This window comes from Acromyrmex echinatior, chromosome 1 (genome assembly GCF_024713525.1).
Source record: "Acromyrmex echinatior isolate Ae372 chromosome 1, ASM2471352v2, whole genome shotgun sequence".
Classification (NCBI taxonomy): Eukaryota; Metazoa; Arthropoda; class Insecta; order Hymenoptera; family Formicidae; genus Acromyrmex; species Acromyrmex echinatior.
Window position 1 is genome coordinate 9,018,841 of NC_141852.1, and position 16,426 is coordinate 9,035,266.

The 16,426-nt window shown below is 31.6% G+C and overlaps 2 protein-coding genes across 2 annotated transcripts; one reads left to right on the forward strand and one right to left on the reverse strand.

The window, feature by feature from the left end:
- Nucleotides 1-1,246: 1,246 nt before the first annotated feature.
- Nucleotides 1,247-3,368, forward strand: LOC147910935 (uncharacterized). Its single transcript, XM_087415704.1, has 2 exons — nucleotides 1,247-1,352; nucleotides 1,603-3,368. The coding sequence occupies exons 1-2, from the start codon at nucleotides 1,247-1,249 to the stop codon at nucleotides 3,366-3,368; spliced, it is 1,872 nt and encodes a 623-aa protein (XP_087271830.1).
- A 5,342-nt stretch (nucleotides 3,369-8,710) lies between these two features.
- Nucleotides 8,711-16,426, reverse strand: LOC105146600 (prostaglandin reductase 1). Its single transcript, XM_087406802.1, has 4 exons — nucleotides 15,567-16,426; nucleotides 12,657-12,945; nucleotides 11,986-12,259; nucleotides 8,711-9,920 (listed from the first exon to the last, which is right to left on the reverse strand). Exons 1-4 carry the CDS (start codon nucleotides 15,823-15,825, stop codon nucleotides 9,579-9,581), a joined length of 1,164 nt encoding a protein of 387 aa, XP_087262928.1. The 5' UTR covers nucleotides 15,826-16,426; the 3' UTR covers nucleotides 8,711-9,578.

A 16,426-nucleotide genomic window follows, 5' to 3' on the forward strand; every position in this document is an offset into this window, starting at 1 on the left:
AGAAAATCATTTTCGATTTTTAATAAAAATTCGATGACACATGATACAAGTTGAGTTAGTTGTGGTGCAATGCAGTTCAAAAGTTTGCTAAGTCCGTTAATTCATTAAATCGTTGCGAAAAAGTACGCACATGATTCCAAATTCAGTGTCAAAATATTTTTAAATCAACCAATTTAAATGTAGTTCGAAAATTCACCCGCGAGCGATGATTTTTTTGTGCCTTCTGAATCTTTTCCTACATTCTCTGTAGATTCATTCGATGACAGTGTGGATACATTCAATCTGTAAATTCATTTAATGATCATAAAAAAATGTCAAATACGCATCCATCGCATAATTATGATTTAAAATAAAACTAATAATAATCTTATACATGAAATATATGAATTTCCTGACCAAAACAAATCTGTAAAGTTTACTGTGTACTGAAATTTATTTTATTTAAATACCTTTTCACAAAATATTCTTTTTTATTAAAATGAATAGGAATAATAAAGATTATTAAGGCAAGTGAGAGTAAATCATTGTAGGTAGAGCGCATTCAATATATTATTCATTAACTAATACGTTACATTCATTTAGAAATAATTTTGACACAAGTCATTATATCGTAATATTTGACGGGAACATAAACTTATAATTTTTTAATTTTATACATACTTCCGCAACATTAAACTGAACGAGACACGGAACAAAATAGTTTATGTTACAATCTTCTTGATGCTTCCATGGGTGCTTTCTATATAACTAATCTGTGCTTCGCGGGTTTTCTCCATGTCTTGGTCCATTCTTGATGTGCCAACGTTTCGTGGGCCTTGCAGTCCACTTCATCAGGGCGAGGAGCAGCCTGATACTGAGCTGTTCCTCCAGGTCCTTCCTTTTTATGTTACGCTACTTGTTGAGGTGGGAGATTTTGGTGGAGGGGGGGGGTTAGAGTGATGGGGGAGACAGATAGTGGAATCTTGGTCGGTCTTTGCTAGTCGGGAGGATGGTCTTCCATATCTTACTTATGTTATAGCCATTATCCCTGTTTAGATTGTTAGGGTGTTTTTGTATTTCTATGGCTTCTCTGTATTTTCTTGGGAAGTATGATGTGGTGTTGGTTATCGTGGTTGCTTGGTCAAACAGTATTTGATGTCCTGTTTCGACGTTATGTTCTGATAGTGCCGACTGTGTGACGTGTTTCAGTCTAACGTCTCGTTGGTGTTCTTTTATCCGTAGGTTTACCATTCTCCCGGTTTCCCCGATGTATACTTGTCCGCAGGAACACGGTATTCTGTATACTCCTGCGGAACTGAGTGGCGGTCTTGGATCTTTGGGGTTTTTTAAGATTTGTCCTATCTTCTTGGGTGGTTTGTAGATAGTTCGGATATTGTGTTTGTTCAATATCCTGCCGATCCGGTCTGTAGTTCCTTTGACGCACCTCACAAAAAACCAAACCCCCCCCTACATTACGTCAAGAACCTATCGAACAAAAACCTGTCCCAGGACACTATATCTGCGCTGGCCAAAGGCCCTAATTTCGCGGTGGCACCTAAGAAGGTTTCAAAAAAGAGGAAATAATCAGCCAAATAGAGTCAACCATTTATCGGCTTCCTCCAGAGCAGGCAGATGATATCCGCAGACAGGTAGCCAACGTCCTGTCCAAGGCCAAACCCCCGTCATCAAACATCACCAGACAGGAGCGATTGGCCCTACAAGACCTAAACAGGGACACAGACATCATCGTGCTGCCAGCCGACAAGGGCAACATGACAGTAGTCATAAACACATCAGACTACAAGAAAAAGATGAAAAGTCTGCTCTCGGATAAAACGTATAGAAAGCTTGACAAGGATCCAACCAACACAATCACACAGAACACCAAGGACCTTGTGGAAAAAAGCAACATCCCAAACGAAACCAAAAAAACATTAAAACCCACAAACCCTCTCCCACCGAGACTATACGGACTACCAAAAATACACAAACCCAACGTCCCCCTCAGACCAATTGTTAGCGCCATAAAGTCCCCGACATTTAACCTATCCCGCTTCCTAGCAAAAACACTACAACCTCTGACTGGAAAAACAGAATCACACATAGCCAACTCAACGGACTTTATACATAAAATTCAAGAAATCCGACTACAGCCCACAGATCTACTCGTTAGCTTCGACGTAGAATCCCTGTTTACACAAGTCCCAATAAAAGATACGATTAACATAATAAAAACCTCACAAAAAGTCTCCTCCGACCTCATCCCACTAATAGAGCACTGCCTAACGACCACGTACTTCTCCTACGACAACCATTTCTACGAACAAACATCAGGAGCAGCTATGGGCTCTCCGATTTCTCCTGTAATCGCTAACATCTTCATGGAACACTTCGAGAAAGAGGCTCTCAGGAAAGCCCCAAAGAAACCAGAAGTCTGGTTCCGGTACGTAGACGACACATTTGTAATATGGAGACACGGCAGATCTGAACTCCGAAAATTCCTCATCCACCTCAACAAACAACACCCCAATATCCGTTTCACCATAGACATAGAGGAAAACGGGAAACTCCCATTCCTAGATGTGCTGGTGTCAAAGGAGGCCAACGGCACCCTAGGGCATCAAGTGTACAGAAAAACAACACACACGGACAGATACTTACATGCTGAGTCACACCACCACCCAGCACAAAAACAATCAGTAATAAACTCACTGGTACACAGAGCCTTCGCCATCTCCGACAGAGGACATCTACGGACAGAAATAAACCATCTAAAACAGGCCCTACAAAACAACGGACACGACAAAAAAGACATAACCAAAATAATCAACAAACACACAAACAAGACAACGGCTCCGAACACACAAACAGACGACAGGACTCTAACCATTCTCCCTTACGTCAAAGGAACTACAGACCGGATCGGCAGGATATTGAACAAACACAATATCCGAACTATCTACAAACCACCCAAGAAGATAGGACAAATCTTAAAAAACCCCAAAGATCCAAGACCGCCACTCAGTTCCGCAGGAGTATACAGAATACCGTGTTCCTGCGGACAAGTATACATCGGGGAAACCGGGAGAATGGTAAATCTACGGATAAAAGAATACCAACGAGACGTTAGACTGAAACACGTCACACAGTCGGCACTATCAGAACATAACGTCGAAACAGGACATCAAATACTGTTTGACGAAGCAACCACGATAACCAACACCACATCATACTTCCCAAGAAAATACAGAGAAGCCATAGAAATACAAAAACACCCTAACAATCTAAACAGGGATAATGGCTATAACATAAGTAAGATATGGAAGACCATCCTCCCGACTAGCAAAGACCGACCAAGATTCCACTATCTGTCTCCCCCATCACTCTAACCCCCCCCCCCCCTCCACCAAAATCTCCCACCTCAACAAGTAGCGTAACATAAAAAGGAAGGACCTGGAGGAACAGCTCAGTATCAGGCTGCTCCTCGCCCTGATGAAGTGGACTGCAAGGCCCACGAAACGTTGGCACATCAAGAATGGACCAAGACATGGAGAAAACCCGCGAAGCACAGATTAGTTTATGTTACAATATTTATTCGCAATTAAATATACAATAAAATCAGGATTAATAAAACGATGTGAGAAGGTCTCTAAGTGTTCTGCAAAAATGTTCTGTAAAAAAAAGTACAAAGAAATAAAAAACATAGAATAAGTAAAATCCAAGTTAAATGCTAAGTAAAAAAGTTTTATAAAATTATAAAGGTTATCGAAGTTATATTATTCTAATTTTATCAAAAGCAATATCATTATTGCGCAATAAAATTACTTTTAAAATAGTAAAATGAAAACTAAAAAAATAAAAAAGGTACAACTTTTTTTTTATTTATAAATATCATGTTAGCGATATCTGATAAAACATCTGAGTATTAAAGCATGTTCACCTAATGTACCTTGAAAAATTTGACTCGCTATTTAATGTGTCGCTAATTGAAAATGGTTGAAAAACGTTGGTGTAAGATACATGCCAAAATAATGTATCTTATTGTTAGTAACTGTATTATTATTATTATTATTATTATTATTATTATTATTATTATTATTATTATTATATATTATTACTATTGCTTTATTTTATATCTGATTTGAATGATACGTATATCAGGTTGTGAGAGAAAAATCCGGATGTACACAGGAAAATAATTTTTTTTTCCTAAACTTAATCGAAATGTTGAGCCAGGATACAGACTACGACAAATGCCAAGATCAGCAAATGTAAAATCTTATAACCCATGTTTTTATCGAATGATATTGACAGTAGAAATTCGAATGGCTACTATGCTAATGGAATTCATGTTGCTTATTCGGCGTATTTATAAAAAAAAGGTAAAAACCGATAATTATAATGCGAAATAATTACTAGCTATGTTATCTATCGCTTGTGTAATTATGTGTGACTCATAATTGTTCTCGCATATTCATTCATTTTATATAAAAATTTATGTTTTTCAAAATACAATTTTATAATTTACTTTCCTACAAATAAAATTTCAAATCCGATAAAGCGATGTCGTGAATACGCGGCGAAAGATTGAATATGAAGTGTTCAAATTATGATGCACTGTACGCTATAACAGGTTCAAAATTTTTAATTTTCTCATTAAATCTACTATTTCATGTGGATTTTATATTGTTCTCTTTTAATAAAAATTTCTAATTCTGCTCAAAGTTTTATAGTAGTTGTGATTGTAACAATCGCGCTTTTATAATTTTAATGAATTATTTCTGATTATCAATAAGAGGATGATAAAACGTTTCTTTCGCATATTTGTTCCAATGACCTTATCACGAAAATAAGAATATTACGAATGTAAATGAGTTTTATTGAATTTTTATTAGAAAGTCGAGGAATGTCAAGAATAATTTTTTTACATACACAACATACATTGAATAATTATGATTCCCTCTTATCATTCACTTGTTACGTGTACTATGCTACAATACATAATTTTTTGTTTTTTCTTGGTAATGACAGATAAAGAAAATGCAAAGGACAATGCCATGTTGAATAATAACACTTACTTATACGTGGAACATTACATCACTTTTTGATAAAACTTTAAAAATGATCATGAATTTTGTATAAGGAAACTTAGAACAAATTTTCGATTTTCGTATCAATTCATAATCATTTTGTAAATTTTATTTTCAAAATAAACAAAATCAGAATTGTTAGAATATTTTAAATATTTCTTGTTAGAACATTTTTTTAAAACATGATCTGTCAAAATTAATTATAAATTTTGAAGGTTATTAGAGATAGCTATGCCTAATTTAAATTTCTGCATAATTCACTCACAAAGTTTTTCCATACATTTCATGCATAAAATATGCTTATTGGAAAGCTCTCTTCTTCAAAAGTTATAAACGACAGAAGTCGCAAATCTATTATTTTTATCAATTTTTCCATGCATTCCGTTTTAGACTCATAGTTTAAGAAGTAAAAAAATTAATTTGTAAGTTTGTTTTGGATAAAGAGTATTTATTTTGCATATTGAATGTAGGAATTGAAAAAACATATTTTTTTATAAACATTGTATTTTTGTTCTACAAAATAAAAAAAATTGAGTTTCAGAAAATTAAAATAATTTTGTTGGTGATTGACTCGTCAACGAAATGTCAACGAAAGGTTAATCCATGTTTAACTAACTTTTTATTTCTTTCTGATTCTAAAAATAAGAAAAAAATGAAGATTAAATTAAACAGAGATAGTTGATTTATACTGATAAAATATAGACATTATGAATGTTATTACATTTTGTTTGTCCGATAATCATGCATGGAAACATAAATTTAATTATTAGATATATCTTTTTATGAAAATGAAATAGATACAAGCCTGCAGAAAGATTATGTTATTTGACATGTATAATTAAAAGTTATGAAATAATTTCGCATCAATCTCCCATTTACGCGTTTATTTATTAATTATATTTTTATGACGTTGTAACAGAAACCTTGAGCTATCTTTATTAATTTAGGTTTTGCAAAAAATTAGAATCCTCCTCCTTCTCTCTCTCTCTCTCTCTCTCACTCTCTCACTCTCTCTCCCTGCCATCCTCTCTCTTACTCAGGGTATGGACCGAAATCTATAATTATAATCATTGGCGCCTCGTCAAGTGAATGTCTGGTGCCCCAGCATTTCATATTCGAACTTATTTCTTTAATGTGAAACTAGTTTGTTTTATTTATTAGGTGTTGGAATTAATTCGTAGCGTTTTACAAGTGATGGGAAGTACTTTCATTAATGTATTTTTTAATGCTCATGTGAAATAAATAACATTCTTTCATTAAAAAACGCTACGAATTAATTCCAACACCTAATAACATAATATATTTCCAATAGTTGTGTCTTTGATGCTTCGTTAAAATGTAATTTGATCTATAAATTAAATAAATAATAAACCAAAGATTTTTTCTTGAAGATATTTTTCTTTTATTATTAATATTTACATTTCGATAATTGGTGATTTCTCTGCGATAATTGTTTTTATTAAAGAAAAATATTTGTGAAACGGATCTCGTGCAAAATTGAAAAAATACTTTTGTACAGGTAATATTTATATATATTTGTGTAACAAATAGAAGCAATTTTGATATAAAGTTTTAAATCAATTTGGGCGTGAAAATCGCTGTGGCTGAATCTTATTGGCTCTGATTTCATTTGATTACATGCAATAATAACAGACCGAAGATTCGATAAAAAAATCATCACAGATGCATATTGCTTTTTTGCAAATGTCAGGTCTGCTTTTATTATTACGATCTGTTGCGGCAGACGTATTAATTCATTGTCACTTAACTTTTATCCATTCCAGTTTCTTGTTATAATATAATATACACATAATATAATAAAGGCAGTTTAAAAACATATACACCATATCGATAGATGATCTTTATGAGTACACTATTATTAAAAAAAATACCTTTTATGTTTCTTACGTCATCACATGCAAAACTATGTGTGTTCGACGGCAATAAACTTTATGGTAATAATATTCTATGTTAATGTACGCACGATAAGAGTCATCATTACGGAATTTATCAAAAGTATTACAATTTGAACTGCACGTGTAGAAGAGTGGAATTTTTAGTATTACTTATTTATATAATATTAGAAAAAGTTGAAATCGATCAAAGATATTCTCTTACATTTTTGTAAGTGCTATTTATATACGTCAAATGCAACTAAAAGGAAAGGAAAAATCTAAATTGGTGTGCTATGTAAAAAATGACCCTATCTAAAGTTACATTTTAAAAGCAAATTATATTATCATGTGATATCGTTTATTAAATTAAATAGTGATATGAATTTGGATGTACTATATCGCTTTTGTTTTGCCAATCTCTATTCAAAGTAAAGTAATTAATAAATTGATTTTTTGTAATAAAAAGCATACATTGAAAATCTTAGGCTGGTTTCGATAAATTTTAGTTTATTCGCTTTCGCATCTCGTCCACTCTTTCTTTTGTTCGTTAAATAAATTATCACATAGTTTATACGAAGGTGAAACAACCAATCTTAAATATTTTAAATTCAAATAAAATTATAACAATAGAAAAAGCCTATTTTATAAATTTATAAATTTATAAATTTTCGTTCAGATATTTTTACGAATATAATGTCTCTTGTTGTACCTGATTGCATCTGATGTTCACATAATTATAAATCTGCATTTTCCTTTATAGTTTATTTATCATTTAATATTTTTATCGAAAAAATGCATCATATTTCGGTCATTTTTTGAACTGTTCTGTTAAATAATGTTGATAAATCAGAATGTTTCATTGACGTCATCAAAAATATCGAGTTAAGTAATTATCGTAAATAATGATCGCGAATATTATTGATAACAATAATTATTAAAAATCAATATCGTAAAAGCGATACAATTTTCATTTGTTAAACCGAGGAAACGGAAAAAAACTACCGATATTTCGATACAGGAACACGAGCCATCTCGTATTGCATCATTTGGAAAAGCCATTAGCCAAACGCAAGCGTGGCGTCCGCTTTCGATCCAAGAAGAATATCTGATAGGTGTGAAGAAAAATTTGCGGAAAATAAACTGCTCTTGCTTCCCTGAAGTAAGAAATTATTTTCGCTATTGTATGAAAGGCCGGATGTTACCACTCGTTCATTGATGATTGGAAATTTATGTTGACGATTCGTTAAGTGATTGCGCAGTAAATTCGCGAGATCGTAAAAAAAGAACAGTTAATTGATGGTGAGCACATTAAAGAATTACGACACGTAGAAACAAAAATAAAAGCACTTTTATGATACAATCCGAATGATAGCTATCGATTGAGCGTATATAGAACTTGATCAGTTCAGCTATTGTTAACCAAATGGTCTCTCCAAATCTGCCGCAACTTGTCGCTCACGTAAAGGAACATAGCAGTGTCTCACGTCATATTGGGATGGCAAGAAAGTAATTGCGTTTTTTAAAAAGATAGCTATCAATAAAAACCGCAATTATTTTTTTACCAAACAATATAAATATATCTTGATAGAGTAAAGTTTCAGCTTTAAAAATCTCTTTTTTCAATTGCGATACAATAATTTTTAATAGAGTTATGAGCAATTAAAGTCCAAATGATCCTTTTATTTAATCCGCGATAACTCAGTAATCAAAAATCGTAGGAACATTTAAAAAAATAGGCACAATAGGTAGTCGAAAATTTTCTCAAATTTATTTTGGGCACGTTACAAACCTAAAAAATGAGAAGAAAATTTTCCGTCTTTTTCAGCTCGTAGTTTTTGGTATATAAAAATTACCAAACTCATATAAATTTATTATAAAAAATGTAGTAAACTTTTAAAAGTAGAGATTTCAAACTTTAAAATCTTTTTTTTTTTAATTTAAATTTCATTTATTATTGACGAAAATATTGTATGTACAACTTTGAGCTAAAAAAAATGCAATTACTTCCTTGCCAATCCAATATTGTTTGTTTTAGCGCCGAGACACTATCGTGTCTCCAGATTATCATCGATGAAATATGTTTTCATGACATAGATAGTCAAAAATTTTTACAAATTTTTTTTCTAACACATGATAGATCCATAAAGTGAGAAGAAATTTTCCATCTTCTTCGGCTCGTAGTTTTCTATATGTAAAAATTATCAAACTTACAGAAACTAAAAAAGAAATATGTATAGTAAATAAACTTTAATAAGTTTCAAAAATAAAAATTTCAAGTTTTAGAATCTTTTTTTTTTATTATTTAAATTTTGTCTATTCTTAGTAAAATTATTATATATACAATTTTGAACTAAAAAAACCGAACGAACCCAATTTATATATATATAAAAATCTAATAGTTCCGATCTTTTAAATGTCTATATAAAACGCTTGATTATAATATAAAAAAACGTAAAGAACGTTTGGAAATTGAATACAAAATTCAATATCTCAATATCTCTTTCTCAATATCTCAAAAATATAAAAAAATATTATACATAACATGCAGTTATAGAATTGAAGGCATTAATATTATGAGAAGTGGATTCGGTTCGCGCCGATAGATGTATGATGTTTACGCCTGGACGATCGCTTTGCCGATGTTCTCGCCGCGCAGCATGCCAATAAACGCCTCAAACATGTTCTCGAAACCTTTGGTCACGGTCTCACGGTAATGAAGTTTGCCCTCGCGTAGCCATTGCAGATTCTGCATAATGCCTTCATTCCATCGATCCATCCAGCGTGTAACGAGGAAACCCTCCATTCTCAATTCATGTTTCGATAAAATGGGTTGCAGGATCGTACACTTTGGCAAAGATGAGCGGTCCGTGTTGTAGCTCGAGATGCTACCACATACGGCTACTCGGCCAAATGGCTTCATCTGGTATATGACTGCGCTGGAGATATTTCCGCCAACCTGTAAAATTAATAAATATATGGATTATTAAGATCCCTATTCTGTAATTTTTAACGACAGCGTCGGAGTCGTTAAGAATTATAAAATTGTCATTGCATAACTTTTTTACTATGAATATATAATAAATTGTAAAAAATAAAATGTTTTATAATTTTAACTTAAAGATGTATAGTAAACTTTCTGAGATATATAAAATGTTAAAATTAACACAAAAATGTTAATTTTAATAATTTTGCATATCTCAAAAAGTCCCTTATACGTCTTTAAGTTAAAATTAAGATTCTATTTTTTACAGATTTTTTTTATTTTTTATAAAACCTACGCAATGACAATATAACGACATCAACATTATCATTAACAGTTAAGTAATCAGAAAGCAGAACAATATTCTTTTCAGTTTTGGATTTGTAACTTTTTACCAAAGAAAAATTATTTTTAAAATAACTCAAATTTGTAATGTTACATTTTCGGAAATTTTTTATGAGATATTTTTGTTGCAATGTGTGAATTAATAAATCGATCAATTTATATTTCCTCTGCATCTATGTTTCTTTAAGGCTGGATTGTTCCACCTTTCGGTAAACTTCAGCTCACTATCTTACTCTCTTATTCTTTTACTCTTTTATTTATCCAATAGATAAATTATTGCATAGTTTATCTAAAGATGGAACAACCGGCCCTAAAATATATAATAACAAAAATATACGGAACGTTTCGCATCAAGCAGGCCATCTCTCTTTCCAAAATTTGACGTAACGGAAAAAAACGTTTAAGATCTTAAAATATTGGCACGTGTATTATGTACTTTCGAATAAAACGTGGCCTTTTGAAAAATTCAATATGGTGGCTTAAATATAGTGTCTAAAATCCGCAAAAGTTATGAATGTTCTTACAACATCGTCGATTTAAATGAAAACTTGACGAATCAGCTTGAAAATGATTATTGTAAAATAATTACGTAAAATAATTACGAATCTAGAGATAGAATTATAAAACTTAAAGTGTCTTAGTTTATAATTATTGTTTATGTCGAATCTAATACTTTACAGCGATCATTGGTTCAATGGCATCAGAGTATCGCATTACTTGCAAATTAAACGATAAGTATAACTTACAATCAATGTTGACAACAACTTACAACAATTTCATTGCGACTGATTTTTCGAAAAAATAAGGATGTTTTGATACATTAAATGATTCGAAGCTCCGCGAGTAATGAAAATTCAAAGTGAACATACTTTCCTTATTATTGAAGAAAAAAATTGCAAGTAATGCGATATTCTGGTGCCATTGGTCGTTGTAAAGTATTAAACTCGACGTAAACAACAATTATGAACTATGACACTTTAAATGTTATGTACTGATTTCAAATCCGCCATGTTGAACTTTATAATTCTATCTCTAGATTCGTAATTATTTACAGTAATCATTTTCAAGCTGATTCGTCAAGTTTTCGCATTTAAATCGACGATGTTATAAGAACATTCGTGACTTTTGCGGATTTTAGACATCATATTAGACGTTTCTTTCGAAAGTATACAAATGTACGAATATTTTGAGATTTAAACTTTTTTTTTTCGTTGGGTCAAATTTTGGAAGAAGAGACGGCCCTCTTGACACAAAACGTCCCATATACATATATATATATATACACATATATGCATATATATATTTAATGAGTATCTAGAAATTAGTTATCAGTAATTCTATAATGTTAACAGAATTTGATATAACATAAAGAAAAGTTATACAGCAAACAGTGGTCATCGTTGATGTTTTTGAAAAGAAAAATTCCATCAAAAGTTATTGAAAGAGATAAAAGATATCATTTGAAAATAATGATCTACACGTGTATTGAATTACTAAAAAAAAAATATTATGACTGCATTCAGCAGAGAAAGCAGCTTTGCAATTGCAACTGTTGCAAAATTCTTTAATACGATTAGCGCTTGCTTTAGATTCCTTATAGATCTAAATGTACAAACCAATCATATTGAAGAATTTTATAATAGTTACAAAGCTGCTTTCTCTGCTGAACGCAGCCAATATCTCATAGAATTCGCACATTATCGAAATAGCAATCCACGCCTTGTGGAGCAGCTTTGCATAGACTGGACGCTACTGGCATGGTTTTGTAATTGATGGCGGAATCGAAACCCATTTCCTTAATAAGCCACTTGCACTTCTCGTCGGAGCCACATATACCGACGACATTTAGGCCTACATTCTTGGCAATTTGACCTACGTGCGAGCCAATCGCACCAGCGGCTCCGCTGACGACGATTGTTTCGCCAGACTTCGGTTTGCATATCTCCAGCAAACCGAAATATGCTGTGTTACTGTTAACAAGAAAAAAAAGAAAGAAAGAAAGAAAGAAAAGGAAAAAAGAAGGGAAAGAGAGAGAGAGAGAGAGAGAGAAAGAGAGAGAGAGAATTTCGTGTAAATAATTTAAATTACTATATATTTTTTCTTGTTATTAACATTAGAAATAAATATTTATATCTTGAAAAAAAATATATTTATCTTAGTCAGGAATTTCTATTTAATTCTAGTATCGTCTCGTGGTTTACATGATCTACATAATCTACATAATCAAAATAAAAATACCGTCAGCCTTACAACACATAAAAAGTATCTTGTCTCGCAGCGTCTATAAAATTTTATGTGTCTTTTGTTTGCGAGATGATAAATACATTAGCAAGGCGATCGAGTAAGCGTGTTGGCAAAAATTCTTACCCCGGCATTCCTAGAATGCCAAGACAAAGGGACGACGGCAAATCACTTATGTCTGGCAAAAGATACGGGTGTTCTTGGAACACCCGATCTTTGAATTTTGGATTGACAATCGTATGAGTTCTCCACCCCATATTTCCGACGATCTTCTTGCCAACTGGGAAAGCTGGATTTTTAGATTCTACGATCTTGGCGATTTGGGTGCCGAGCATCGTGATCCCGAGCGGGTATCTTCTCACGTACGGTCTCATGTATGGGTCCACAGAAAAGTATTCAGCTTCCGCAAGGTATTCTAAAAGAATAAAAGTTTTCATCGTAAAATAATTTATTATAATTGTGATAAAATTAATTTAATATGAATAATTAAAATGTGATTTTATATATATATATATATATATTACATTCAAAGTTATGAGGAATGAGAAAGTAATGTATATAATTTAATAAATATTTCACGATATATTTCGAAAATTTTAAAAGTAAAAATATATTATAATAAATGCCTTGTGTATTAGCATAGTATGATGTAGCTAAAAAACAAATGATTCCATAAATAATCATTAGAATTCTTTATCTAAGCGGAGATATTGAAACCTGGTTCTATCTACATAAAATTAATCTTTAGACTGCTTAGAAAGCCACTATTATGGCTCTTGAGTTAAAATACCACTACTTAGTAATATTTTAATACTAAATGTATTAAACATATATGTATGTATTAAAAAATAAAAATTATAAAACGTATAAAAAATATATATTGAAAAATATACAAAAAAATCAAAAAATGTAAAAATGTAAAAAGATTATTAAACAAGAAAAAGGTAAAAAAAAATTAAAAATTAAAAACCAAAATTAATGATAATAAAGAACTCTTTATATAAGTAAATAATAAATATTAGGTGTTGGAATTAATTCGTAGCGTTTTTTAATGAAAGAATGTTATTTATTTCACATGAGCATTAAAAAATACATTAATGAAAGTACTTCCCATCACTTGTAAAACGCTACGAATTAATTCCAACACCTAATACAATCTAGGGTAAGTAAAAGTCTAAATATAAATTTATATTCAAAACCAAGAAATTACAAATTTGAAGATATTATATAATGAATCAATTATATAATTAATTATAAAATGTTTCGACCTTAAGATTAGGTCCTCTTCAGATAAACGCATGATGTTACTATATTAAACCAGTATTGGTAGTCATAGAATTTAATGTAATAACATTGCGTTTTTCTGAAGAGGGTCTAATCTTAGGCAGAAACATGTTATAATATCTTAGTATATAATATCTCTCTCTCTCTCTCTCTCTCTCTTCAACAATAAAATATAAATAATAATCCAGATAGGACTAATGAGAGTAGTCATACGCTCTTGTAAAAGCAGAGAGATAGGAGAAATAGATAATCCTCAGGTGTTGCTGGCCATCTTCAATTTATTTCGAACGTTTCTGCTCCTTTTGAAGTTATTTTATCTTTAGCGAATACAAAATCAACAATCTTCTACTGAAAGCAAGGCACTTGCAGATTACCAGAAATGTAGCATACATTACACTCAATGGGAAATGATAAAAAACGAAGCTCAAAAATAACGATTAATTAATTTATAACATTGAGTAAAAAAATTACAGAAGTTATGAGTTTCGTTTTTTGAGGATTATCTGTTTCTCCTATCTCTTCGTTCTTACAACAGCGTATGACTCTCATTAGCCCTATCTGGATTATTATTTATATTTTATTGTTTAAGCGCTTAAGAGTCCTTATTTATATTTTATATTTATATATTTATTTTAATTGTTTTAATATCTTCAAATCTGTAATTTCTTGGTTGTTAAATATAAATTTATATGTTAAACTCTTACTTGCCCTAAATTATATTTATTAATTATTAAAAAATCAAATAAAAAAGAAAATAAAAAAGGAGCTACAAACTTTCTACGTCCATGTCGTTAGCTCTGGGTAATGCTTTGGATAAAGGAAAGTTCTGAGTCTGTATGTTTATATTCATTTATGTTGTCTTAGAGCTCGAAATTTTATACATCTATGTTCAGAATTGAAATCAACGATACCAAAAGCCCTCAAAATACACTATTTTTCAGAAAATAAACGTTTTTTATATTTCATCGTATGTTCCCTACTGGAAAAGCTTTGTAGCTTTGCACAAATCTTGAAATTTTACGCCATGTGTATATTACTTATATAGAAAAATTTTTGAGAAAAAAGAATTACTATTTTAATGAAAAAATGCTGACAGTCTAAAGATTAATCTCGATTCAATTTATTTTTTGTCTTTTTCTAATAGTAAAAACTAAATAAAAAAATAAATAGTAAATTATTATACTGAGATTAATTTTACATTAGTGGAACCAAATCTAAGAGGGATCATTATACCTAAGAGCCACAATACCATCTAAGGAATACACCGAATCAAACCAAGAAAAAGTTGACCAAGAAAATGACTCTATTTTGATGTCATGAAAATTAAAATAATGATTTTTTTGTTACAAAATTTGACTGTTTATCGATATAAAAAAATTAAAATAAAGTCATTTTGTTTTTTTGTTAATCTTTGTGTGTTCCTTGAATTTCTCTTCCTTTATATATAAAATTTCTAACAAATGAATCCTTTGTTTTTTAATTTTATCAATTTTTCCTACCATATGTCTTTCTAACTCATTTTTTTAATATTCACAAAAAATACTGAGAGCGCATATTGGATAATCGCGCTTGTAATTATATCGTCCGTTTGTAATAATGAGCTTATCGATGCGCTCATGGACGAAAAGTATTCTGACATTATCAGTACTGAAAACTATAGTTCATGTTACAAATATTATAGATTTTCAATACTGACAATGTATATCGGATTAATAACTGGACATTTATGATGATTACATCTTTTTTTTTTACCTCCATTCTGCAACGGCGGCAGCTCTTCTTCCACCAGTTTTAGATCCGTTGGCTTTGCTTCATTAACAAAATGATTTACTACCACATATTTCCTCGCCTTTACTATTTTATGTGATTGCGATGAAAAATTTCGAATGCAAACATTCCTCGGAATCGTCAATACGATTTCACCGCCATTATTGCGAAGGGAACGAGCAGTCACGATAAAGCAACTGCGGTTCCATGATATCTCACGCAATATTGATTTGAACATGATCATCTTTATATTTGCACACAAATTGTTTGAAATGCGCAGATACGTAAGATAGATTGACACTAACTCTTAAAAAATACGAGGTCTGTCTCAAAAGTATTCGACCTTTGTTGTATCATGAGCTGTTCCGGAGTGATATCTACAACCTCGCCTTTAAAGTAATTTCTTTTCGAAGCAATGACCTTCTGTCAACGGTACACTCACTTGCGAAAGCAATCCTGGAAGTCGTTTATTGTAATAGCCAACAGACACCTCGTCGCATTTTACTTTATTTTTTCAACATCGTCAAATCTTTTGCCCTTCAATGGATGTTCTAACTTAGGAAATAACTGAAAGTCACACGGGACTATATCTGGACTGTACGAAGGTTGATGAAGTTGGATAATGCTGTGTTTAGAAAAACTTCTGAATCAGGTGAGCTGAATGAGCAGGTGCATGTGCAGGAGCATTATTCATGTTCAATCATTATCAAATGCGACGCTCAGAGTTTTCGACGCTCACACAACTGCGTATCATTGTCAACTGAACAACTGTTGGCGATCGTGCCGCTTAGTGAAGATACCTCTAAAGGTCCAACAGACCGATGAAGCTTGTGAAAAAACCTTTT

Bases quoted from the DNA above. Each gene is read 5' to 3' on its own strand.
- LOC147910935 (XM_087415704.1), top strand. From the start codon at position 1,247: ATGTATACTTGTCCGCAGGAACACGGTATTCTGTATACTCCTGCGGAA. The intron at 1,353-1,602 runs GTTTGTAGATAG...GGCTTCCTCCAG, and splicing joins TTGTCCTATCTTCTTGGGTG to AGCAGGCAGATGATATCCGC.
- LOC105146600 (XM_087406802.1), bottom strand. From the start codon at position 15,825: ATGATCATGTTCAAATCAATATTGCGTGAGATATCATGGAACCGCAGT. The intron at 12,260-12,656 runs GTAAGAATTTTT...TCTTGTTAACAG, and splicing joins GGCATTCTAGGAATGCCGGG to TAACACAGCATATTTCGGTT. The intron at 9,921-11,985 runs GTGCGAATTCTA...TTAATTTTACAG, and splicing joins TGGATTGCTATTTCGATAAT to GTTGGCGGAAATATCTCCAG.